Source organism: Juglans regia, chromosome 11, assembly GCF_001411555.2.
Source record: "Juglans regia cultivar Chandler chromosome 11, Walnut 2.0, whole genome shotgun sequence".
Lineage (NCBI taxonomy): Eukaryota > Viridiplantae > Streptophyta > Magnoliopsida > Fagales > Juglandaceae > Juglans > Juglans regia.
The window spans coordinates 8,114,670-8,141,890 of NC_049911.1; the positions used below are offsets into that span (position 1 = coordinate 8,114,670).

General features: G+C 35.2%; 2 protein-coding genes across 2 annotated transcripts; one reads left to right on the forward strand and one right to left on the reverse strand.

The window, feature by feature from the left end:
- Positions 1-844: 844 nt before the first annotated feature.
- Positions 845-5,868, reverse strand: LOC108992015 (disease resistance protein RPV1-like). Its single transcript, XM_035695816.1, has 5 exons — positions 5,348-5,868; positions 2,798-3,893; positions 2,362-2,694; positions 1,538-2,257; positions 845-1,435 (listed from the first exon to the last, which is right to left on the reverse strand). Exons 1-5 carry the CDS (start codon positions 5,866-5,868, stop codon positions 845-847), a joined length of 3,261 nt encoding a protein of 1,086 aa, XP_035551709.1.
- Positions 5,869-14,126: 8,258 nt separating this feature from the next.
- Positions 14,127-26,803, forward strand: LOC118349884 (uncharacterized mitochondrial protein AtMg00810-like). Its single transcript, XM_035695817.1, has 2 exons — positions 14,127-14,972; positions 26,615-26,803. Exons 1-2 carry the CDS (start codon positions 14,127-14,129, stop codon positions 26,801-26,803), a joined length of 1,035 nt encoding a protein of 344 aa, XP_035551710.1.
- Positions 26,804-27,221: the final 418 nt, after the last annotated feature.

Here is a 27,221-nt window from a genome sequence, read left to right on the forward strand (position 1 = left end):
GTCATACATATTACATATTTTAGATTTTATTTTATTTTTACTAAACTAATTAAGATTTTCTACTCCATACATCACATATTTTTTATAAATAAATAAATAAAACAGATATGGTGTGTCGTGTGTGATTATAAGACGAATTATTCTAAAATTAAGATTTATAAATTTTAGGGCTCATATTTTAGGATTTTTTGATTTAGTTTATTGTAAAGTAATTAATGAAATAACGACGTGGTGATGTGTGATTGGAGAGCATAAAAACCATTTTTATAGATTATAGATTGAGATCAGAGGGGGTTGAAAACAAAGAAAGAAACCCTAATGAATTGTAAATTAAATATTATAGATTTTTATAGAATTTTAAAACTTTGCTGTTGTACGTAATATTAGAAATATATTATAAACTCTTTTACACACACGCATAGACACACAGATACACACGCACGAGCACACACACACACACACACACACACACACACACACACACACATATATATATATATTTAGAAGGGCGGTCAATATTGTTATATTAGAATATTGTGGAAAAAATGTATAGGGACACTGCTAACGTCGGTCGATGTTAATACAAGGAAAATTTTATCTGAATTAAATCTGGAATATCTTAGCTGATTGCTTTTGTACAGCGTGAATCAAGAGTTCCATCTCATAATTAATGTATAGCTAGTATAGAGCACTGCAAATCTCATACTTCTGCATTCTCAAACGTCTAGTCCAATCACTAGCATTAATAATTGATGATGCCTCAATATATACATGAATTGCATCCATTTAAATAACTTGGCCTGAAGTACTAATCCACCTCACATATTTTAATCCTTACTATGCCTTAGAAACGAATAGGTACAACATTATGACTACCCTTTTCCAAATAACAACGAAGATGCTGCCTAATTTCTAGGTTTAAACCATAAGGAATAATGGTATTATAGAATTTAGAATGAGGATGTTGAGATAGAAGGTGCGCCCCACACTCTTTCACCTTCACGTTTGAGCTACTTGTTTTAACTGATGCTCCAATGTAGCTCCATCCATCCAAATTATTTGACTGCTCCAAAAACCACTTGGCTCGTAGATACACCCCAAACCCAATTGGCCCTACAGAAGGGTCTTTGGGGGCACGAAGGACTAAGGGTTCTTTTAGAGAACCTTCATTAGTCTCAAAATGATAAACAAACTCAACAAATTGGCCTTCATCAGGATGAATGCCCTTGAAAATCCTTGGATCCGAATTCTCTACCACATCATCAACTTCATAAATAATCAAATGAAAATATGCCTCCCACTTACTATTGTCATCTAAGTTTGGATGGATTTGAATTGTCACATGAGAACCAAAACTTCTCATGTTGAACCACTCTGGAATTTCATCTCCCAAGGAAGATGCACACGTTACCTTAGGAAAAAAACTATTAGTTTCCTGCATGTGAAGTAAGAACAAAAACAAACAGATGTTAATTGGAGTATATTAAATAACAACTACTCCCACAAAACATCTTATGAACAGATCAAAGAGACTCACAACGTCATAGCCTTTTGTCTGCAAATTACTTTCTTCATGATTCAAGCGTCTAATGTAGTAGACTCTGTCATCAAAACCAATATAGAAGGCCGCAATAGAGTCATCATTGGTCATAAACATTTGTTGCGTAGAGCAAGCATCATTTGAACCAAACTCTAGCGCTGCGAAAAACATAGTGAATTTGATAGCAGTTCCACCTTTATACAATTGTTCCAGATACGCCTCACCATCCATGTCTTGAATTCCACCAAGTGCTAGGCAATCAGATACATCCAGAATTTTAAGAGATGACAATCTACAAATAACGCTCGGAAAAATTGAGAGCTTTTTGCAGTTATGTAAAGACAATATGGAAAGGCCGCATAAATGCTTAAATGATGGGGGTAGTTCCTTTATGGCAGTACCATCCAAATAAAGTAACCGCAATGAAGTCATGTTTCCCACAATGTTTGGGAATTTCTCAAATCTTGAACAATCAGAAAGATAAAAATGTTCAAGAGACTCCAAGCTAATCTCATTTGGAAAGCTTTTAAGGCGTTTGCAAGCATGTAGATTCAATCGTCTAAGCCGTTTGAGAAGACCAATAGATTTGTGGACCTTAGATAAACTTGTACAACCTTCAAGGTCTAGTGTCTCAAGACTTGGGACTCCGGTGAAGTCTGGTGTCTCCAACAAGTTTTGAGAGCCGCTAAGATCAAAGCGTTTCAAACTCCCGAACCTCTGTTATAAAACAATAAATATTGAAGAAAAAAAAAAGAAGCATTAACGAGCTTATTACCAATAGTAGAAAGAAGAACAAGAAGAATAAAAAGAAAACACCTTACACTAATTCCCTTCCATAGTTGCTTGATGTGACTGCATGGAAATCTAAGTTCAATAAGATTGTCGGCTTGAAAGCTGTTTGACAAGGATTTTGATGGATATTCAGACCATTCTAGCACCCGTAAACCATGTGTTGGCATGAATCTTAAAGGGTCGTTGTGCCAATGCATATTCAATAACTTATCACAGAGATTAGAAAAACTCATGTTCAGAAAATTTGTGTTGCGAATTTTAAGAATTCTCAATTTCTTCATCTTTGAGAAGGCTCTAACACTTAATCGTTCCTCATTTTGATTAGGTAAGTTGATCACTATGCCTTCAATCACACCACTTCCCTAAAAGCCAAGAACAATAAAATTGTGTGAGAAATATACGCAAAAATCTTAAGAATTAGAATGAAAATACACTATACATTTATATTTGGATTAATCCACTTACAGTATTATTCTTCAACACGTGAAGGACATCCTTATAATGCCACAATCTACTACGCCGGCCAGGCTCTTCGGGGGATTCATCATAAATTATTTCTTGACCCATTTTTTGTAGCAAATCATGCATCCTCAACCTTTTAGATGAGATGGTTATAAGACATTTTTCCATGAGAATATCAATATTGAGGTATGGGTAGTAACCAAAACTTTCTAATATATCCATTAAAATGTTATCTAAGACCTGTCCATTGAAAAAACAAGCAATATCTAAAAATAGTTTCTTCTGCAAATCCTCCAATCCATCAAAACCTACTTGAAGTATATCTAAAATTTCTTTATTAGGATTTGCTTTTAGTTGATCCCATGCATCTTTCCATGCATTTGTTCCTCTACCAAACAAGGAGGACCCTAAAACTTTGAGAGCTAAAGGAAGGCCTTGAGCATATTTCACAAAGCCTTTGGATAAATCCACATAATTTTCTTCAGGATAGGGTCTCTTGAAAGCTGCAAAACTAAAGAGTTGCAATGCTTCATCATTATTCAACACATTAACCTTATAGATATCATTCACTCCATGTGTTTTCAATAAATGGTTATCTCTGCTTGTTAAAATGATTCTACTCCCCGGACCAAACCAATCATGGCTCCCTGCTAATGCTGTTAGATGTCCTTCTACGTCCACATCATCAAGGACTAAAAATACTTTTTTATAACATAGTCTATTCCGTATCATATTCGTTCCCTCACGATCATCCCATATATTTGTTTCCCTTTCCATGAAGATCTTAGAAAGAAGTTGTTTTTGTAAAGAAACTAAACCACGATTTCTAGTTTCTTCTCTAATACAGGCAATAAAACTGCTAGCTTCAAATTGGTAAGATATTCTATCATAAATGACTTCTGCCAATGTTGTCTTGCCCACTCCACCCATACCATGGATTCCTACAAAGCGAACATCATCCAATCCAATACCAAGTGTGATCATCATTTCCTCCACACGAGATTCTATTCCAATAAGATCCTTGGAAAGAGTTGCAAAGTTACGGCTCAATCCTTGAAGTATCATTTTAATGATTTCTTGGACAATTGTTGATTCATACCTGGGAAAAATGATAAGATAATTAATTATTATGAGATAGTGATAGCCTTTCAAGAGCCAAATGTATTATAATGTATTAATGTGCAATATAGCAGACTATATATAAGGAGCGTGGTTTTGGGATTTTGGTTGTAACCTCCATGCTTCCTTTGTATAAGGTATTTCTCTACCGTAAATAAGGGTTATCTTTAAAATTAGAGTTCCTTTCTCATATCTACAATATCATAGCACCCTAATAATGTTTCACTTTTGACCCTTACATTTCCATTGTTTTTTGGTGAGAATTCGGAGAGTTTGGGTGTTGTCTAAATTAGAATCCATAGGAGAATTGTAGGTTTTGATATCGAATCGGAGTTTCTTGGTACATTGATGATCTGGGAGTTGGTGTTGATGCCAAATCCAAAGGGACAAGGCATCATGATGTAGTTTCATATAATTGGTAGTAAAGTACAAGGGAATCAGCTTAGGGAGCAATGTAATGATAAGTAGTCAAAAGTAACTGATGCACATGGTAAAGTGGCCCGAGAAAGGAAGTTGTAGTTTTAAGGATGAAGGGAAGCCATAGAAATGTTGACTTTTAGAGGAATAGATATGGATGCAAATTAAGAAGGTAGTCTAGTCCCTAGAGAGGACGAACCATGAGTGATGATACAATTAATAGTCAGACAAATATACATATTTGAAAAAAAATCCAACCAAGAGGGAAAATTGGGTGATGGCAATAGCTAAATGGCCAATGGTCAAAGATGGAACGATTAATATTAGGGGGCAAGCACCTGTTGAATGGGCAGGCAGATCTCCCTCATTGTTTCCCTAAATTCATGGTCATCCACAACCAAAAGCAATCAAACAGATCTTGATTTAGAAACATTAAATAGATCATCAAATATTCAATCTGAATCTAGCGTACCACGTAAAGCCATATCAGTTAATAAATTTATTTTTGTGAAATCTCTTACAGGATGTTCGGATAGTGACTTGAGATGAGATGAGTTCTCATAAAAGTTGAATAAAATATTATTAGAATATTATTTTTTAATATTATTATTCTTTTGAGATTTGAAAAAGTTAAATTGTTAATTATATTTTGTATGAAAATTTGAGAAATTTGTAATGATTTAGATGAGATACGATGAGATTGAGATGAAATTTTTTTTGTATCCAAACCTAATCGTGTCAATGGCACTTCTCTAACAAAAAAGTAATAGATCATAAGGATCAAATGTTAAATTTATTTAATTAAAGGGATTAGATTTCACATCAAGAATTTATAATTTTTGTCACATGAGCTAGATCACTAACTGATCAACACGAGTTTAACATGTGTATTTATATGGATCAATTAAATTTGATTTGTATAACTGGCCAGAATCCAATTTTATGGGAGTACAAATTTCAGAATCTCCAACATATCCATGCATGCTCTCACTATAAGAATAAAAGAAAAAATGTTACCTAAGATGAAAATGCCAACCGGATATGTTGCCCACTTCTTTCAAAGCAACTCTCCACGTTTGCATCTTCTCCATATCAATATTAGGATCTTCAAAATGCCTAGCAAAAGCTTCTGCAAAAGCCCCAGTTTGGTTTCGTACCTCAGAGGGATCAACATGGTAGAAAACAGGCAAAATTGTCAAACCCATCTCTCTCATGCATTCGACAATTTGGGCAAGTTCAGTCAAGCACCATCTTGAGGAAGCATAGTTTTTTGAGATAATGGGGATGGCGTACATAGATTCACGTATTGCTTTCAAGAGCTCTTGAGAAATATTCTTTCCTCGCTCAAGTTTCTCGTCGTCTTTAAAGGCAATAATGCCTTTGTTTTCTAAAGTAGTGTATAAATGGTCGGTAAAACTCTTGCGGGTGTCTTCGCCATGGAAATTGAGGAAAACATCATGTGTCCATCGAGGTCTTAGAAAAGTGGAAGAAGACAGTGGTACTGATGATGAGGCTCTTTGAGTGCTTGGGAGAACCATTGGACACTTGAAAAAAAAAAAGAAAAAAACTTGTTTGTAGAAATGTTTGCTAGTAATTTGGAGATCACTTGGAGAATTATGAGAAGAGCTAGGACTGCTAGCTAGAGATATATATTGGAAAGGGAGCCGAGAAGAGCTAGGGACTGCTAGCTAGAGATATATATTGGAAAGGGGCTCCCTTGCTTTCCAAACTATCAACCAATTAAATAACAAACATCACCATTAGTGGGAATCAGGCCAGCTTGATCATGGGTTGATGTTAATTTCTACCTAGAAGACGTAAACAAGACGGAAGAAAATTTGAGAACAGTTGACTTGGACATGATTGATGCACATTAATGGTCTTGGCCGCGGGATTCCACTGCCAATCAGGTCTTCCACGGCATGATGACAAGTCCAAACTTCCAGTTGATCTATTATTTGGCAAACCGCGTCATTAGAAAATTTTATTCTTCATCTTAAATTTAGGTTTCTGCAAAATATATTGGGAAATAGGCATAAAATTTATATTTGGTAAATATCGGTCCGTCCGTGTTTATGCTAAGAAAGTTGTTTGGTAAATAGCTTTCAAGTTATTTTTGTGCTTTTTTTTGTTTTTCTTTCAATTTATTTTGAGTTAAAGCCTTTGTATAATATTAGGCTTTCTTTTCACCTTTAGCTTGATTTTCTTGATTTCAATTATTTTATTTTATGTTAATTGATTTTTTTTTTTTTTTTTTTAACATGATGGCATGTTGATTAGGCATTTTAGTTTCTCTTAAAATGCTAACTATGTATTTTAACGATCAATATTACGTGGTTAGTTTTGATACAGCAAGAGGATAACATGTCAACCAATTTGAAGTTTGATATGATCTTTATGTTGGTGATCTTAATTTCAACGAGAAGAAAAAGAGACCCAAGAAAATTTGAAAGAGATTCTGAGAATTGATGAACCTTGGTCTTGGTGAATGGACGGGTTTTAACTTTAAGTGACTCATGTCTCCCATGCGTTGTCATTATGTTAAGAAAATTATTTATTTCATGATGTGAACCTACACATTATTTTGCGGGTTTTTTTTTCCTAATTTCTGGTAGCTGTTATAAGTTTATTTCCACTTTCCATTATAAATAATATTCTTTCACTGAGCCATGATACACCTTTTACGATTTATTTAAATTCTTATAATGTTTTTAAATTTTGATATAAGTTTTTTTTTTTTTTATGTTAATTTTACTTTTTTTACTTTTCACAATGGTATGCTGATTAGAGCATTAACAATGGTTCCTTTATCTTATCCTTTAAAATATATAACCAAACTTCACTTTTTCTACTTTACATACTGACTTTTACAATATATCATATATCATGTATCAGCTTATCTGTTTTTTCTTCATATCATTAAAATAATATTTTTTATTCTTTTTAAACATTTCATTTCTACCAGTAAATTTGTAATATCCATATATATATTTTTTATATTTACAATATATTATTATATACAATGTAATATAATTTAGTCCTATATATACACACAAAATAAAAATATATAAGCCAAATAAAAATTAAAAATAAAATCAAAATATGAAAAAATTGGATAAATAATATTTCCAATATATTTTTTAGAAAAAAGAATAAAATAGAAGTGTTTTAAATGATGAACAATAAAAATAATTTGTACTAAAATGTAAAATTAAAAGGAAATGAGGGAGTATATGAAGTATAAATAACTAAAGAATTGTTTAAAGGCACTACAAGAGATTGGGTTTTTTGAGACAAAAAACTTTGTCACAAAAAACCCAAATGTTGTCCCAAAATATTTTTGGAGACGAAAAAATTTTATTTCTGTTTTGTCTCGAAAAGATTGTCTTAAAAGGTTTTTGATTTTCGTATCAAAAAATTATTTTTAGGGACGAAATTGGATGAACTAGTCGAAACTGTTCGTAAGGGTAAGTTTTTTTGAGATGAAAACTTTTCATCTCAAAAATACATATGAATGGCATAATATCAGTTCGAACTGACACTTACCGTTCAAACTATAAGAAATGTTCATTCAGACAATTGACCATATTTGATCTTGTTCGAACGGACGGAGTGTTTGAACAGATTTTATGCGTTCGAACTAATAAATTTCTCAAATGACTTATATTCGAACATTGATTATCTCCATTCGAACAGACTGTTTATTTTTGAAATTCTTTCCCTTCGAACGGGATTTTGAATATTAATGTTGTCCGATCTAAGATTTTATTCTTCATCTTAAATTTAGGTTTCTTCAAAATATATTGGGAATTAGGCATAAAATTTATATTTTGTAAATATCGATCCGACCGTGTTTATGTTAAGAAAGTTGTTTGGTAAATAGCTTACGAGTTATTTTTGTGCTTTTTTTTTCAATGTATTTTGAGTTAAAAACATTTGTATAATACTAGGCTTTCTTTCACCTTTAGCTTGATTTTCTTGATTTCAGATTTTTTTTAGATTTTTTAACATGATGGCATGCTGATTAGGCATTTTAGTTTCTCGCAAAATGCAAACTATGTATATTAACGATGCATATTACGTGATTAGTTTTGATACAGCAAGAGGGCAACATGTGAACCAATTTGAAAGAGATTCTGAGAATCGATGAACCATGGTCTAGGTGAATGGACGGGTTTTGACTTTTAAGTGCCAGTCATGTCTTCCAGTTGATCATTATGTTAAGAAAATTATTTATTTCATATATTATGAACCTACAAATTATTTTGTGGTTTTTTTTTTTTTTTCCTAATATCTGGTAGCTGTTATAAGTATATTTCCACTTTCCATTGTAAATAATATTCTTTCACCGAGCCATGATAAACATTTTACGATTTATTTAAATAAATTCTTATGATGTTTTTAAATTTTAATATAAGTTTCTAAGTTTTGGCTTTTTATGTTAATTTTACTTTTTTTTTTTTTTTGATAAGGAGCTTGAAGCTCAATTCATTCATTAATGATAAGAACAGATATATAAAAGGGAATTTCCTCAATGTCTACTACAAAATCAGACTGACATTAGAACATTTTTGGCTAGAGCATGAGCCAGTACTTTACTTTTTAACTTTTCACAATGGCATGCTGATTAGCGTGAATTCAATTTGTAATCATTTCGTTGGTTTTTACGCAACATTTGACAACCACGTACAACAATATATATATATATATATATATATATATATATATATATATATAGTCCGGAATTTTTTTTTTTCTCAATGTAGTTAATTTTAGTATAAGATAAGGACAAAAAAAAAGACCGAAGAAAATTTGAGATCATAAGACTTTTACTACATAGTTTAAGACCTTGTTTGATTATACAGATGAGATCATGAGATGAGATGAGAAAAAAATGGTACAAAGGGCATTTCATATCTATTCGTCAGGTATGTGGTGCCAATCGAATATGATCACATCATCGAAATATTGATAGACTGCCCTACTATGGGGGTTTGCCCAGAACACATTCTTCAACCTCCCATCATCATCTTAATCCATCAATGGAAAAAACCAGTTATTTGTTTACTGCATCTAATAAAAATACTCTCAAAGCACTCTAGCATCCCCTTTTCCAAGTCGTAGATGTATTGCATTGTCGATGTAAGTACGATAATCTTTTTAAAAAAAGGGAAGGTTCTCGAATCCACCCACGCCAATGACAGGAGATCCGAAGCTCTTATTCATTCAGATGCCAGCAAAATCGTTTGTATATAGGACTCTTTCTTACGAAGTCATTTACTTCTCTATTACATTGAAAAAAGTGAGATTTATTTAAACTAAGGCCGTGGTTATAAATATTATGATTTGTCATCAACCGAAACTTTCCCTCAACTTATAAGGCATTAATCTTTGCCTTACTACCTGTCTTTCCTGTTGGACATGGTTTGACGACAATCAACGTTCTATTTTGGGCCTTCCCACCACGGGCACAATAAATTGTGACATATCTAACAGTCTCATCCTCTCCCTTCTCATTCATTTTTTTTTTGTCATCACAACAAACCTGCATTTCTTAGCATATTCCTTATAATAACTCATTAATACTTCAAAAGAATTAAATTTCATCCCTAAATTTGGCTCCTCAATCATATCACCATCATCCATTTGGACTAACTGAGGTGTCCCGATACTTCCATCCTCGATTTCCCGTGAATTTGGTCTATCATTTTTGTTTTCTTCAACTCTAGAGGAGGTACAAGGTGCATTTTACAAAAAGATAAAAAAATCTATTATTAAACTTTCAAAAAAAAGCAAAACTTGTAAAAATACAAGAACACGGTTGCATCACCACCTGAATGTTGTTTGGATATTCTTTGCCATCTAGATATGGCAAAAAAGCTGTTGACCACGTAAGAAGTGCTCCATAGTAACCGTGCATGTAATTTGTGAAGTTTGGACAAGTTGATGGTATGTCCTAACATGTTATTGGACAAATTATTCATGTATTTTGAAAATAAACATCAACTCAACACATTCCAACAACTTTTTAAAAAATATAACATACCGTGGTTGGGGATTTGAGTTAGATGGTTTTAGCCAAGATGAGTGTTCTTCCCCTTTTCCCATGCTGAGAGGGAGACACATGCATTGGTTTTATAATATTAATTATTGTCAATACAAATCTCTTCAATAATATTAAATATTTAATACATGTTGTATAACTCACACATTAAAATCTATGACATTAAAATCCAAGTTAGAAATATAATCAATTGAACCTCAAAATAATGATCTATAGCAGCTACCTAGCGCAACATCTTCTAAGTCATGTTAGACAAATCAATTAAATCTGCAAGCATCTGTAACAAATCCATACTTCTACCAATTAATAAATCAGAGAATATCATGGAGGATTTGAAGGATGATTTAAATTTCATAGGAAACTCTATATTTGCTGCTAAACCTTCGGATGAAGACTGGGCTGTAATTGGAAACTTTGGAGACAACACTACCCAAAGATTAAGGCACCAGATCAGCTTGTAATAAATTAAATATTCTGTAAATATTAACCTTTTTTATACTGATGTATACGGACTATAAAAACTCTATAAATAAAGATTAATCACTCACATTTCCGCGTTGTGAGATTTCTGCATCATCGTTTCTTCTTTCTTTTTGGTATCAGAGAATAGAAAAAAAAAAATTGTCTTCTGCTTCTCTCAATGTTGGTAATTTTGTTACTCTCAGACTTAAACCAGAAAATTATCCACTTTGGCGTGAGCAAGTTCTCGCTCTCGCAGAAAGTCATGAGCTCACAGAGTTCCTCAATGGAGAGAGCCAACCTCCACCTGCTGTACTTCTAGCAACTGAAGGCTCAAATCCTCTTCCCGACCCAGAATACAAAAAATGGAAAACTGCTGATCGTCTTCTTCGAGGATGGATCATCGGAACTTTAGCAGAGGAAGCCCTTGGTCAAGCCATTGGCCTTGATACCTCTGCACAAGTCTGGGCTGCACTCAAAGAGGCCTATGCTCAAGCCTCCCGAGAGCGCCAATTTCAACTTGTACAACATCTCACTTATATGAAGAAAACTTCTGATCTTTCACTCAATGAATATCTTCGAAAATTCAAGGGTATATGCGACAGTCTTGCCACTATTGGACACCCTGTTAATGACCATAACAAAGTTTTTTCTCTTCTTACAGGGCTTGGTGCACGCTATGAACCTTTCACAACTTCGATGCTCAAGCCACCTATGCCATCTTACCACGAAGTTGTTTCTCTTCTACAGAGTTACGAGACTCGTCTGAGCCTCCATACACCAGACTCCTTGCAATACATTGCCTTTTATACACACAAAAATGATGAAAAACCACATCACAAGAATTCGAAGCAATCGTGTCATTTCTCCTCCAAAGGACGTGGCTTTGTTCCTGCCTATCAATCCACCAACAAACAATCTGGTCAAGTATCATCTTCAGCATCATCTCAATGTGAGAATCATTGGGATATCATGTGTCAAATATGTGGAAAGCGAGGACACCCTGCTATTCGGTGCTGGCATCGCTTCAACCATTCAGTTCAACCTGACAATCTTCCTCAGGCCTTCACAGCTTTACAACTTGACTTCGACGTGGCAAACGAGGAATGGACTTCTGACACTGGTGCATCTGCACATATGACTTCTCATAAAGGTAGCTTATATAACCTTCGTCCTTATAAAGGTGTTGATCATGTTATGCTTGGTAATGGCGATTTCTTGAATATTACACATGTTGGTGATGCTACACTTAGTTCTAGTACTTTCGAAATAATTTTTGGTGATGTGCTTCTAGTTCCTGAGTTAGAAAGGAGTCTTCTATCTATAGGCCAGCTTACTTCTGACTATCCAGTCAACTGCGAATTTTCTAACCGTGATTTTGTGATAAAGAATCTGCAGACCAACCAGGTACTGATGAAGGGAATAAAACAGGATAACTTGTACACCATTCGTGCTTCCCCAGTGGCTCTATTCTCTACAAGATTTCGGACTGCCTCAGAAGAAACATGGTATCAACGTCTTGGACATCCTCAGGCTGTTGTGGTTGCCCATCTTCGACATTCAAGATTAATTAAAGTTGTATGCAATAAAGCAACTCCATTATGTGAGAGTTGTCAGTTAGGAAAATTGTCTAAGTTACCTTTTACTATGTCTGGTTCTAAAACACTTATTCCTTTTGAGAAGATTCATAGTGATCTTTGGGGACCAGACCCTGTTATGTCTTCGCATCAATTTCGATTTTATGCAGCTCTTGCTGATGATTTTTCCAAGTTTGTTTGGCTCATTCCCTTGAAACACAAGTTTGACTTTTTTGATCAATTTCTCCAATTTGAAAAATATGTCAAACGACAATTTAATGCTCTCATTAAAATTATTCAAACTGATGGAGGGGGTGAGTTTGTGAATCAACGCTTCAACAAGCATCTACAAGAAGCTGGTATTGTTCACCACCTCTCTTGTCTGTACACCCCTGAGCAAAATGGCACTGTTGAAAGGCGTCATCGGGTAATAAGAGAATTGGGTATGTCCATGATGATTCATGCCAATGTACCCAAGCATTTTTGGGTAGAAGCCTTCACTACATCAGTATTTCTACTCAATCAAATTCCTACTGCAACACTTCAATGGGACCCTCCATTTAATTGTCTATATGGCAAAAATCCTGATTACACCTCACTGTGTATTTTTGATTCACGATACTACCCATATTTGTGGGACACGAAACGTAGTAAATTTGATAGCAAATCTTTACCTTGTGTGTTCATGGGTTACAATGACAGGCATAAAGGCTATCGGTGTTTTTCTCCTACAACAAATAAATTTTACATCTCACGGCACGTGGTGTTTGATGAATCCACCTTGCCTTACAAAAATTCAATTAAGCCACTTGCACCATCGCCTGAACCACACGCCACTACTTTCAAAGAGTTGGCTTCTTCATTTTGCTCGTCCCCTACTGAGCTTCCTTGTTCTTCAGCAACTACAGAGGAACCTCCCACCCCAGATGCCCCATTAAAGACTCCGATTCTTATCACTGATCTTGCAACTGATAAAGAGCCATTATCGACACCTGTGCCTCCTATGGATTCTGTTGATCAATCTCAGGTACTACCTTCTCCTCCTCGAATGGTAACACGAAGTCAGGTAGGTGTCCGAAAGCCGAATCCCAAATATGCCTTAATTCATGATTATAATTCAATACCAAAGGAGCCTCGCACAGTCAAAGCTGCCTTGTCTCATAGTGGTTGGCGAGAAGCTATGGATGATGAACTTGCAGCTTTGTCTCAGAATAACACATAGATCCTTGTTCCTCGTACCTCCTCAATGAATGTGGTTGGATCTCGCTGGGTGTTCAAAGTTAAGCTCAAGGCTAATGGAACGGTAGAACGCTTAAAAGCTAGGCTTGTTGCCAAGGGGTATCACCAACTTGATGGCTTAGATTTTACTGAGACATATTCTCCTGTTGTAAAACTAGGAACCATTCGGTTAGTGCTCTCTCTTGCTACAATCAAAGGCTGGGATATTCGTCAATTAGACATTAAAAATGCGTTCTTACATGGCTTTCTCATCGAAGAGGTCTTTATGGAATAACCTCCGGGATTCAAAGATGCTGCGTTTCCTGATCATGTTTGTCAATTAAACAAAGCGATTTATGGATTAAAACAAGCCCCGCGGGCTTGGTTCAATTGGTTCAGTTCCTTCCTCTTACAATTTGGTTTTCAATGCAGCTCGATAGATCCAAGCTTGTTTGTGCATCATTCGGATCAAGGTACCATGGTATTATTACTCTACGTTGATGATATCATTCTTACGGGTTCTTCTTCATCCCTTATTCAAAGTTTTACAACAAGTTTGCATGATGAATTTGCAATGAAGGATCTTGGACCACTTCACTATTTCTTAGGAGTTCATGTCTCTTCAATGCCGACTGGTCTTTTTCTGCAACAAACCAAGTATGCAATAGATATTTTAGAACGTGGAGGAATGCACGAGTCCAAGCCCATCAACACTCTTATGTGCACGAAGACCAAACCTGATCCTGATTATCCATTACATCCTGATCCTTATCTCTATCTCTCTCTCGTTGGTGCTCTTCAATATCTTACATTGACACGTCTAGATCTTTCGTACAGAATCAACTTCATATCTCAGTTCATGCATGCACCTACAGAGGCTCATTTTAGTATAGTCAGAAGAATATTACGCTACGTCAAAGGAATCATTCATCTTGGTCTTCACATTCAAGCTTCCAGCTCTCTTGATCTCTATGGCTTCTCGGATTCAGACTGGGCTGGTTGCCCCCTTACAAGAAGATCAACTGCAGGGTATTGCACCTTTTTAGGCAGTAACATCATCTCTTGGTGTGCAAAAAAACAGCCTACAATTGCTCGTTCAAGTTTGGAAGCAGAGTATCGTGCTCTTGCTCAAGCTGCTGCAGAAATTACTTGGATCATGTTTTTACTTCGAGATCTTCTTGTCCCTCTGCATAATCCTCCTATCTTGTTCTGTGATAATATGAGCTCTTTGTTTATGACAGTGAATCCCGTCTTTCATGCTAGGAGCAAACATATCGAGCTCGACTATCATTACATTCGTGAACGTGTTTCTCTTGGCTTACTGGTCACTAAACATATCTCTACTCACTTTCAGATAGCAGATGTATTCACAAAACCCCAATCTCGACTAGATTTGATCCTCTTGCGTGACAAATTATGCATGTCAACCATGCACAATTTGAGGGGGGGTAATAGAGTATCATGGAGGATTTGAAGGATGATTTGAATTTCATAGGAAACTCTGTCTTTGCTGCTAAACCTTCGGATGAAGACTTGGCTGTAATTGGAAACTTTGGAGACAACACTACCCAAAGATTAAGGCACCAGATCAGCTTGTAATAAATTAAATATTCTATAAATATTAACCTTTTTTATACTGATGTATACGGACTATAAAAACTCTATAAATAAAGATAAATCACACACATTTCCGTGTGGTGAGATTTCTGCATCATCGTTTCTTCTTTCTTTTCCAATAACACGTGATATTGAAGTTTATTGAACTAGAATTTGATCATGTTATATATAGGTGACACTAATCCAGCAGATATACAAATGGGGAGGAATATCCTGACATATCTAACTAGCACATTTGCCATGACACAAACACACGGCTTGTAAAACCATAGACACGGATTTGTTTTTTTTTTTTGGCTGTTGAACATTTTTTTTCCTCAAGCTCCTAACAAGAACCAAGTCCTCCATTAAATGGGTATATGCCTAGACCCCCAAAATATATGGGAAAATAAATCAAAACCCCAACTAGAATATGCGTTCAAAGCATGAATCAAAATGATTAGTGGGTATAGATGAAGATAAAACTTTTCCAAATGGATAATCTAGGAAAAAAGGTACTAACCTATAAGGGCACAAAATCTCAGGTGAACCGGGCTTCCACCCACGGTGACAAACATAGATGCAGATTCGGTCCTACCTACGAAGATGACGACAAATGCAGATTCGGCTACCCACGATGACGACTACCAGCACATATTCAGTCCTACCAAATAACAATGACAACAGACCTGGTTCTCCTACCCACAACACACGACGACACTCTCTCAGACTCTTTTTCTCCTTTCTTCGTCCGGTTGTGTTTTGTTTTGTATTTTATTTTATTTTTTATACTATATCGGCTGACATTATGCCACGTCACCCGATTCCACATCAGATCCCCACCCTAGTTGCATATAGAAGAACTATTCTCTTAATATGCCTAAATGGCCTTGAGATTTTGATGATCTCTCCAATTGGCCGTCCGAATAGTGACTACAAAGCCTCATAAAATTAAAATTAGGAGGGATGCTAAAACTCATCCCACACCATACATCTTACATATTTTAGATTTTATTTTATTTTTACTAAATTAATTAAGTTTTTCTACACATCATCCATACATCACATATTTTTATGAAAAATAAATAAATAAATAAAATATGTATGGTGTATGGTGTGTGAAATTGTAAGAAGAATTATTCTAAAATTAAGATTTATAAATTTTAGGGCTCATATTTTAGGATTTTTTTATTTAGTTTATTGTAAAGTAATTAAGGAAGTCACGACGTGGTGATGTGTGATTGGAGAGCATAAAAATCATTTTTACAGATTATAGATTGAGATTAGAGGGGGTTGAAAAGAAAAAAAGAAACCCTAATGAATTGTAAATGATATATGGTGGATTTTTATAAAATTTTAAAACTTTGCTTTTGTATGTAATATTAGAAATATATTATAAACTCTTTTACACACACACACACACACACACACACACACACACACACACACACATATATATATTTAGGAGGGCGGTCGATTTTGTTATATTAGAAATTTGTGGAAAAAATGTAAAGGAACACTGCTAAGGTCAGTCAATGTTAATCCAAGGGAAATTTCATCTGAATTAAATCTGGAATTGCTTAGCTTATCTCTTTTGTACATCCTGAATGAAGAGTTCCATCTCATAATTAATGTACAACTGGTATAAACCACTGGAAATCTCACACTTCTGCATTCTCAAACGTCTTGTCCAATCGCTAGCATTAATAATTGATGAAGCCTAAATATATACATGAATTGCATCCAGTTAAACAACTTGGCATGGAGTATTGATCCACCTAACATATTTTAATTCTTTACCATGCCTTAGAAACGAATACGTACAACATTATGACTACCCATTTCCAAATAACAACGAAGATGCTGCCTAATTTCTAAGTTTAAACCATATGGAATAAGGGTATTATATAACTCAGAATGAGGATGTTGAGATAGAAGGAGTGCCCCGCACTCTTTCACCTTCACGTTCGAGCTACTTGTTTTAACAGATGCTCTAATATAACTCCATCCATCCAAATTATTTAACTGCTCCAAAAACCACTTGGCTAGTAGATACACCCCAAACCCAATTGGCCCTACAGAAGGGTCTTTGGGGGCACAAAGGACTAGGGTTCTTTTAGAGGACCTTCATTAGTCTCAAAATGATAAACAAACTCAACAAATTGGCCTTCATCAAGATGACTGCCCTTGCAAATCCTTGGATCTGAATTCTCTACCTCATCATCAACTTCATAAATAATCAAATGAAAATATGCCTCCCTCTTACTATTATTGTCTAAGTTTGTGTGGATTTGAAGTGTCACATGCGAACCAAAACTTCTCATGTTGAACCACTCTCAAACTTCAGCTCCCAAGGAAATCCACACATTACCTTGGGACTAAACAATTATTTTCCTGCATGTGAAGTAAGAACAGAGAACATAAAGATGTTAATTGGAGTATATTAAATAACCACTCCCACAAAACATCTTATGAATAGATCAAAGGCACTCACAACGTCATAGCCTTTTGTCTGCCAATTACTTTCTTCATGATTCAAACTTCTAATGTAGTAGACTTTGTCAACAAAATGAATTTAGAAGGCCCCAATAGAGTCATCATTGGTCATAAACAATTGTTGCGTCGAGCAAGTATCATTTGAGCCAAACTCTGGCATTGCGAGAAACTTAGTGAATTTGATAGCAGTTCCACCTTTATACAATTGTTCCAGATCCCCTTAACCATTCACGTCTTGAATTCCACCAAGAGATGACAAACTACAAATAACGCTCGGAAAAATTGAGAGCTTTTTGCAATTATGTAAATACAATATGGAAAGGCCGCATACACTCTTAAATGACGAGGGTAGTTCTTTTATGGCAGAACCATCCAAATAAAATAACCGCAATGAAGTCATGTTTCCCACAATGTCTGGGAACTTCTCAAATCTTGAACAAATAGAAAGATAAAAATGTTCAAAAGACTCCAAGCTAGTCTCATTTGGAAAGATAATGCATTTGCAAGCATGTAGATTCAATCGTCTAGGCCGTTTGAGAACACCAATAGGTTTGTGGGCCTTAGATAAACTTGTACAACCTTCAAGGTCTAGTGCTCAAGACTTGGGACTCTGGTGAAGTCTGGTGTCTCCAACAAGTTTTGAGAGCTCCTAAGATCAAAGTGTTTCAAACTCCCAAAACTTTGTTATAAAATAATAAATATTGAACAAAAAAAAAAAGCATTAACGGGCTTAGTTCCATTAGTAGGAAGAAGAACAAGAAGAATAAGAAGAAAACACCTTACACTAATTCCCTTCCACAATTGCTTGATGTGACTGCATGGAAATCTAAGTTCAATAAGATTGTCTGCTTGAAAGCTGTTTGACAAGGATTTTGAAGGATATATAGACCATTCTAGCACCAGTAAACCATGTGTTGGCATGACTCTTAAAGGGTCACTATGCCATTGCAGATTCAAAAACTTATCACAAAGATTAGAAAAACTCATGTTGAGAAAACTTGTGTTGCGAATTTTAAGAATTCTCAATTTCTTCATATTTGAGAAGGCTCTAACATTGAATCGTTCCTCATTTTGATTAGGTAAGTTTAGCACTATGCCTTCAATCACGTCAATTCCCTAAAAACCAAGAACAATAAAATTGTGTAAGAAATATTTGTAAAAGTCTTAAGAATTAGAAGGATAATACACTATACATTTACATCTGGATTAATCCACTTACAGTATTATTCTTCAACACATGAAGGACATCCTTACAATGCCACAATCTATTGCGCCGGCCAGGCTCTTCGAGGAATTCATCATAAATTATTTCTTGACCCATTTTTTGTAGCAAATCATGCATCCTCAACTTTCTAGATGAGATGGTTATAAGACATTTTTCCTTGAGAACGTCAATATTGAGGTTTGGGTAGCAACCAAAACTTTCTAATTTATCTGGTAAAATGTTTTCAAAGCCCTCAACAAGCAATATCTAAAAACAGTTTCTTTTGCAAATCCTCCAATCCATCAAAACCGACTTGAAGAATATCTAAAATTCATTTATTAGGATTTGCTTTCAGTTGATCCCAAGCACCTTTCCATGCATTTGTTCCTCTACCAAACAAGGAGGACCCTAAAACTTTGAGAGCTAAAGGAAGACCTTGAGCATATTTCACAAAGCCTTTGGATAAATCCACATAATTTTCTTTAGGATGGGATTTCTTTAAAGCTGCCAAACTAAAGAGCTGCAATGCTTGATCATTATTCAACTCATTTACCTTATAGATATCATTCACTCCATGTCTTTTCAATAAATGGTTATCTCTGCTTGTAAAAATGATTCTACTCCCCAGACCAAACCATCATCAAGGACTAAAACGACTTTTTTTGTAACATAGTCTATTCCGTATCATATTCATTCCCTCACGATCCTGCCATAAATTTATTTCCCTTTCCATGATGATCTTAGAAAGAAGTTGTTTTTGTAAAGAAACTAAACCACGATTTCTAGTTTCTTCTCTAATACAGGCAATAAAGCTGCTAGCTTCAAATTGGCAAGATATGATGACTTCTGCCAAAGTTGTCTTGCCCACTCCACCCATACCATGGATTCCTATAAAGCAAACATCATCCAATCCAATACCAAGTATGATTATCTTTTCCTCCACACGAGATTCTATTCCAACAAGGTCCTTGGAAAGAGTTGCAAAGTTACGACTCAATCCTTGAAGTATCCTTTTAATGATTTCTTGGACAATTGTTGATTCATACCTTGGAAAAATGATAAGATAATTAATTATTATGAGATAGTGATAGCCTTTCAAGAGCCATATGTTTGATAATGTATTAATGTGTAATATAGCACATTATAAGGAGCTTGGATTTGAGATTCTAGTTGTAACCTCCACGCTCCCATTGTATATGGTATTACTCTCCCATAAATAAGGGTTATCAATAAAATAGAGTACCATTCTCATATCTACAATATCATAGCACCCTAATAATATTTAACTTTTGACCCTTACATTTCCGTTGTCTTTTGGTGAGAATTAGGAGAGTTTGGGTATTGTTTCTAAATTAGAATCCATGGGAGAATTGTAGGTTTTGATATGAAATCAGGGTTTCTTGGTACGTTGATGATCTGAGAGTTGCTGTTGATGCCAAATCCAAAGGACAAGGCATCATGATGTAGTTTCATATAATTGATAGTAAAGTACAAGGGAATCGGCTTAGGGAGCAATGTAATGATATGTAGTTAAAAGTAACTGATGCATATAGTAAAGCCAGAGAAAGGAAGTTGTAGCTTTGATGATGAAGGGCAGCCATAGTAAGTTGGGATGAGATGAGTTAAGATGAAAGCTAAAAGTTGAATAAAATATTGTTAGAATATTATTTTTTAATATTATTATTGTTGTTTTGAAATTTAAAAAGGTTACATTGTTTATTGTATTTTGTGTGAAAATTTTGAAAAAATTGTAATGATCTAGATGAGATTGAGATGAAATGCTTTTTGTAAACAAACCTAATCGTGGCAATAGCACTTCTCTAACAAAAACTTAATAGATCATAGGGATCAAATGTTTAATTTATTTAATTAAAGTGATTAGATTTCAAATCTAGAATTTATAATTTTTGTCACAACTAGATCCGTAATTGATCAACAGGAGTCTAACATTTGTATTTATATGGATCCAATTAAATTTGATTGGTACAACCAGTCGTAACCCAGGGGTACAAATTAATATGAGAATCTCCAACATATCCATGCTCTCGTTATAAGAATAAAAGAAAAATATTACCTAAGATGAAAATGCCATCTAGATATGTTGCCCACTTCTTTCAAAGCAACTCTCTATGTTTGCATCTTCTCCATATCAATATTAGGGTTGTCTTCATGCCTAGCAAAAGCTTATACAAAAGCCCCAATTTGGTTTCATACCCCAGAGGGATCAACATAGTAGAAAACATGCAAAACTATCAAAATCGTCTCTCTCATGCGTTCGACAATCAGGGCAAGTTCAGTCAAGCACCATCTTGACGAAGCATAGTTTTTTGAGATAATGGGGATGGCATACATGGATTCACGTATTGCTTTCAAGAGTTCTTGAGAAATATACTTTCCTCGCTCAAGTTTCTCGTCGTCTTTAAAGGCGATAATGCCTTTGTTTTCTAAAGCAGTGTATAAATGGTTTGTAAAACTCTTGCGGTTGTCTTCACCATGGAAATTGAGAAAAACATCATGTATCCATCGAGGTCTTGGAGAAGCACTATAAGAAATCAGACATTTTCTAACGATTTTAAAATCGTTGCAAAAAAAATTGCTTGAATAAGCATTATTTATGGTGATTTTCAAGTCGCCACTTAATTCCCAGCGCGAAGTTGTTAAATAAAGAAGGAGAATTTACACTTCACTTTTTGCGGAGAATTTTGTACTTTTTTAGGCGATTTTTGTCGTCGCAACAAAGTATTTTTAACTGTTGCGGCATTATATTTCCGTCGATTCTAAAAATCACTGTAATATATACCATTTGCAGCGAACATTGTTGCCGTAAAAGTATATGCGGTCAATTAAGTTTTATTAGCAGCGAATTTAAAGCGCTGAAAAGGCTAATAAAATTTAAAACCCCCGTGTTATATTTTCCCCTCATTTCTTTCCCTCCGGCCGCTCCCCCCTCCCCCCTCTTTCTCCCTAATTCGTCTTCTCCCTCAAGCTTCCGACACGCACAGCCCGTCGCCAACAACCCCACCCCACCCCACCCCACCACGCCACTGCCACCTCACCTCGATGGGCACCCCTCCTTCTGCCCCAGCCCCCACGTCGATCTTGTTCTGGCCTCACCTCTCTTTCTCTCGGATTTCTCTATATCACTACCACTAGGGGTGTCGTTTGCCACCACCCACACCTCGACGCCGTTGCGAGTCCTCCATTGGAGCCCTCTTCTCCTCCAAGTCTAGCAAAGCAGCTCGAGGCCCTCCCTCTCTACCTTGCTCTGTTCGCAACCCACAACCCTCACACGATTTACTACTCTGCCACTCCCTTGTGAGTTTCGCTTCTTCTTTTCTTATGTTTTTCTTCATGTTTTGCTAGAATATATATATATATATATATATATGGTATTTTGCCCCCTTGCTCTCGTGATTTCCCATTTGTTACCTTTCTGAGGCTCAAATCTATGTTCATTAATTTCGGATTGCTATCTTGTAATGGAAACCCTAACTTATTAGATAGTGCTCAATTTGTTTATGCACTGTTAGTGTTTCCATGTGTATGAAGAACACTTTTTTAGAAATTTCCTATGTAATCTATTAATAAGAACACTATAATTTGGATGTGCACTTTACCTTCAAAATCAGTTCTATTCACTAGCACTGTGCTTGATTTTATAACATCTCCTTTGAAATAGAGCACTATAAATAGGAATGTGTTTGATATTTAGTTGATATTGAGTATATTGGGTAGGTTGTGTAAATGCATCATGTCCATTATCTGTGTTTACATGATTAAATACACATTCATTCTTAGATCCTTGTATACACAATGCTATTAATCCAAAACAGTGTCATTTTTTATGTGTGCTGTACAAATATTTTGTTTCTTGCATAATCTCTTTGGTTCTTGAGTAATAGCTTGCAGTCATCATGCGTGGTTTATGAATCAAGATATGTATTTGTACTTCTCACTTAATTAATGCAGATCTATATATACTATATGATGTTGCAATTGTAATATTTGAATAAGGCCTATGCAGTAAAAGGAAATTCAATATTCAAAAATCATAAAATAGCATAGAATATCTATGGAATATTACTATATTATTATATTGCCGTTTCCATCCCTTTAATTACTTTCTTTTAGCTTTTTGTTGAGGCTTTCATGTCACAATTCACTACTCTTGTAAGGGAAGGGGGGAACTAAAACTTAGTTGGCAAGTGTAAGTTAATATTATGAAATTACAGCAAATTCAAAGAGAAGAGAGAGAGATAAAAGTTCAATAAACATGGAAGTGTGTTAAAACTTCACTGTATGAACATTGAAAGCAGCTAATAATTAGGTGCACATGTCCATCAATTTGCCATGCATGTGTTTAAGGAACATGCATATAATGCATGGGTGCATGCAGTTTCATAATTAGGTGTCATATTTTGTTAAAGCTGGAAACATTACTTTTCATTATGTAACTTGTATTAGAAACATGATCTTTCTCCTAACTAGGCCAGACATTCTTTTTTTTTTCGGGTAATATGCAGAAACCTTGTTAAAATTAACCATGCACATGATGATCTCATGACTTATAAAGTGTTAAACTCACCATCATATATAGTTTATTCTTTTCTCAAGCATGACCAAGTGTCATCCGATCCTCATGACCATTTTTATCTTGATTTTCAAAATTTGGTGAGAAGCTTCATAATCATGATCTGCATGCATTCTCCTTAATATCCTATGTTACTGATTAAAAAATTATAAACTTTGTTTCAGTAGAGAGAGAAATTACTCGGAAATTCAATAAATTTTATATTATATGCACCTCATAACGTTGGTTATGAAAATAAATAAACGTGAGTTGAGAATTAATTAAGCCAATTAAATGGTTTTAGGAAAAAAAATAATAAATAATGAATTGTTTCAAAATTTTAAATGAAAAAATTATTAAGATTAATTAATAGTTTAAATGATAAAATTGATGAGGAGAATATAATTACGATGACATAACTCAACACGAGCGGAGTAAGCTAAATGCTTTCAACATTAAATATGGTTTAGATTTTCATTTTTGTTTGATGATCTCTTTCGTCTGGTTCAAATGAAAGCACACCAAAACTATTTGCCTAGATTTGTTTAATTCTCCCTATGATCTTAGCCCTTTTAAGTACTAGTCTTGCTCCTCGCGGCTTGATTGTATAAGCTTTTCTAGCACATTGGATTCATGTATTCTTATATATATAGGCTTGGATTTTCTATTTCCTGACTCCTTCTCGTGTACAGCAGCAGATTTTTGATATCATCAAGCAGAAGCATTAAATTGATTTCAGGCAATACATATAACTAAAGTCCTCGAGATTGTGTCGGATGCAGGGCCAGGGGCTGTCAATTTTATTTTAGATCATGCAGTGGTTGATTTTGTTTTCGTCCAGGATAAGAAAGTGACAGAAGTGAGAACTCAACAAAAAAAAAAAAAAGCTTTGTGATGAAATTATTTACTAACCCGCATTACCTCATAGTTTAAAAGCAATGGATGGTTCTGATCAGACAAATGAACTTGCTTTTTGCAGCTACTAAATCCTAATTGTAGTCATGCTCAACGGCTGAAAAGTAAGAATGATTAAAAAGATTCCAGTCTGCTGCATTTGAAGACATTCTGCTGATCAGTTTGGTTGCAGTTGCAGCTTTGGTGTGCTTTACTTCCATGGAAGAGGAGGAGAAAACAGCAGCTGGCATTGGGATAAACCAATCTGTATTATTGGTTTTCAGATACAAATACCAGTACACAATGCCAAAGGTTTTCAGATATTATATCAAAATAATACAGAGTACCAAAACAGAATCAGAGAGTTTACACACACTGACAACAAAAGCCAGAACATTTTTATAAATAAATGCACAATATTCCATATTCTCAATATCGCTCCCTTTTTCAGATTTCAGAAACCACATGATAGAATTTAGTTCATGTCTACACAATGCATGTCAGAACATATTTTTTCTTTTTCACACAGATTTCATGAATAATGCAGATAAGTGACTGAGGTTGATCTTTGTTTTCACAAGTTCCCATCATATCACAAAATATGCAATTTTTAATAAAATCAACCTCAGTCTTATTAACATGTATAAAACCTAGCATAGGAACCCCGCTTATCTGGACAACTTAGCTTTTCAAAATTTTCCTCAAAAATGTCGAGTCGAATATAAATCGTCAACTATAAAAATAATAACATAATTTTCGTAAGTTTTCAATCAATCACGGATTTTGATATTTAAGCCTAAGCTTCTAAAATAACTTATTTTAATATCTCAACACTTAAAACCCTCATAATCCCAAAATATATCATCACTTCCTAAAAATCACCACTATCCACCATAACCAACGTCAAACTCAAAATACCAATATTTAAATCCGAAACAGCTAACAAATTTCATAGCATAAACCAATCTCACACAAACAACTCCATCATCAAATCCAATCGACCCCCTTACTCCTCGAACTCAGTCCGGCACAACCAACAAATTTACAGTAAATATGAATTAGCGCAGAAATACATTTAAATCTCAAAAGTTCTTTGGAAAAATTACTTACAATGCTATAATATAATTTTTAAAAGATCACGGAGGTGCTAGAAGCGGCAACGCAGCAACAAAACAGTGCCAAATGCACTGTGCCCGTGGGTCTCAAAAACCCACTTTTGAATGGGTGTAAACGAAGACCCGAGATTGATAGGGAAGGGCTTAGGGATGTCGGTGAAGCTAGTGGTTGGCCGTGGGTGGCGGTGTAGAGGCAGTCGAAGGCTAAAATACCCAAAACGGAAATATTGATGGTGGGGCTTCATCGGTGACAGATCGGAGGTGGGGTTGGGTCCATTGGGTTGCTAGGAGATCGAGGATGATGTGGTGAGAAGATGGTGGCCGGAGGTGGCGCGACGGCGGTGCAGCGGCGGTGCAGCGGCGCAAGGAGTGCTGCGGCTTGGTGTGGTGCGTGGGGGCTATCGGCGGCGAGTTAGGGGCTGAAATCACAGGAGGGTGATTGTCGGTCGAAGGGGAGGTGAGGGAGGGGCGGTGTCGGTCACTGCCGGTGCACGGTGGCGGGCTGGGGGACGATGCACGGACGGAGAGAAGAGAAAGGGAGAGACATGAGTCGCCCTGGAGAGGAGAGGAGAGGAGAAAAAGAAAAGAAAAAGAAGGGAAAGGAAAAAAAAGGGAAAGGGAAAAAGAAAAAGTGAGGGAAAGAAATGGGATGCAATCCTCACATCTTGAGTCACAAAAATGATCCAACGGAAATGATTTTAAAATAGCAAGTGAAATAAAATAATTCAAACGTAGTGATTAAAAAGAAAATAAATAATTAAATCCAACAAGAAGTTAATTTAATGTGAAAAGAAAATTAAATGCATAACAATAATTAATATTAAGGAAACATGTCAAATTTAATTTTCACAAATTAAAAATCATAAAAAATAAACTCATTAAAATCTAAAAATTTAAAACAAGATAATCAAATTTTAAATTAATAACAAATAATCCTTCAATTAAAAAATACGGGGTGTTACAAGTTACTTCCCAACAAAACTTGGGTTAACTCGCTCAAATTGCCTCATTCCCACTTAATAGCATATCACTTTCAAACTTGACATTCTTTCTTTTGTTGCGGTTGATCTTAAGTGTTCGTTGTTCATCAGGGAAAAGAAAACCCCTCAGATATTATTCCACCTCAGGCTTTCCACATATGCACAATTATGTACACAAGTGGCACAAGTGGAGATCCTAAAGGTGTTGCTGCATTATTGACACATGAAAACACTGCATATTTTATAAGAGGGATGGATCTTTTTATGGAACAATTTGAAGACAAGTACGAAGATTGTTGAACCTCTGATGCGTTGTTTTTTACACCATGTATATCTCTCTTCTTGCTGTTCGTGTAATCTCCAGGACATATTGTTAATTAGCTCTTCTTTTCTGTTTTACTGTTTCTGAGCAATAGCTATACAAAATTATATTGGACACATCTATTTCCTCTACGTGACGCCACATACCAATTAAGGAATGTCATGCGCAAATTGTAACGCCCCGGTCCTACAAGGGTCAGAGAGTTACTTTCTGTCACTAACACTCACATTTTAACAATATAATTATAGACTCCAAATTCCCAATATCGTAAAGAAATTTTGATTCAAACTAATTTCCTCAATATAACCAATTTTCCAAAATGCCAAGTTATCAAAACACAATAAAATTTCTTAATAAAAATCGCCAATACTCATCGAGAACTTTCTATACTTAATC

Excerpts from the sequence above, each read along its gene's own strand:
- LOC108992015 (XM_035695816.1), bottom strand. The coding sequence starts at position 5,868 with ATGGTTCTCCCAAGCACTCAAAGAGCCTCATCATCAGTACCACTGTCT. Across the intron at positions 3,894-5,347 it reads GGTTGGCATTTTCATCTTAG|GTATGAATCAACAATTGTCC; the intron begins GTAACATTTTTT and ends CATTTTTCCCAG. Across the intron at positions 1,436-1,537 it reads AGACAAAAGGCTATGACGTT|GAAACTAATAGTTTTTTTCC; the intron begins GTGAGTCTCTTT and ends CTTCACATGCAG.
- LOC118349884 (XM_035695817.1), top strand. The coding sequence starts at position 14,127 with ATGGTATTATTACTCTACGTTGATGATATCATTCTTACGGGTTCTTCT. Across the intron at positions 14,973-26,614 it reads GTGTTTCTCTTGGCTTACTG|GGAAAAGAAAACCCCTCAGA; the intron begins GTCACTAAACAT and ends GTTGTTCATCAG.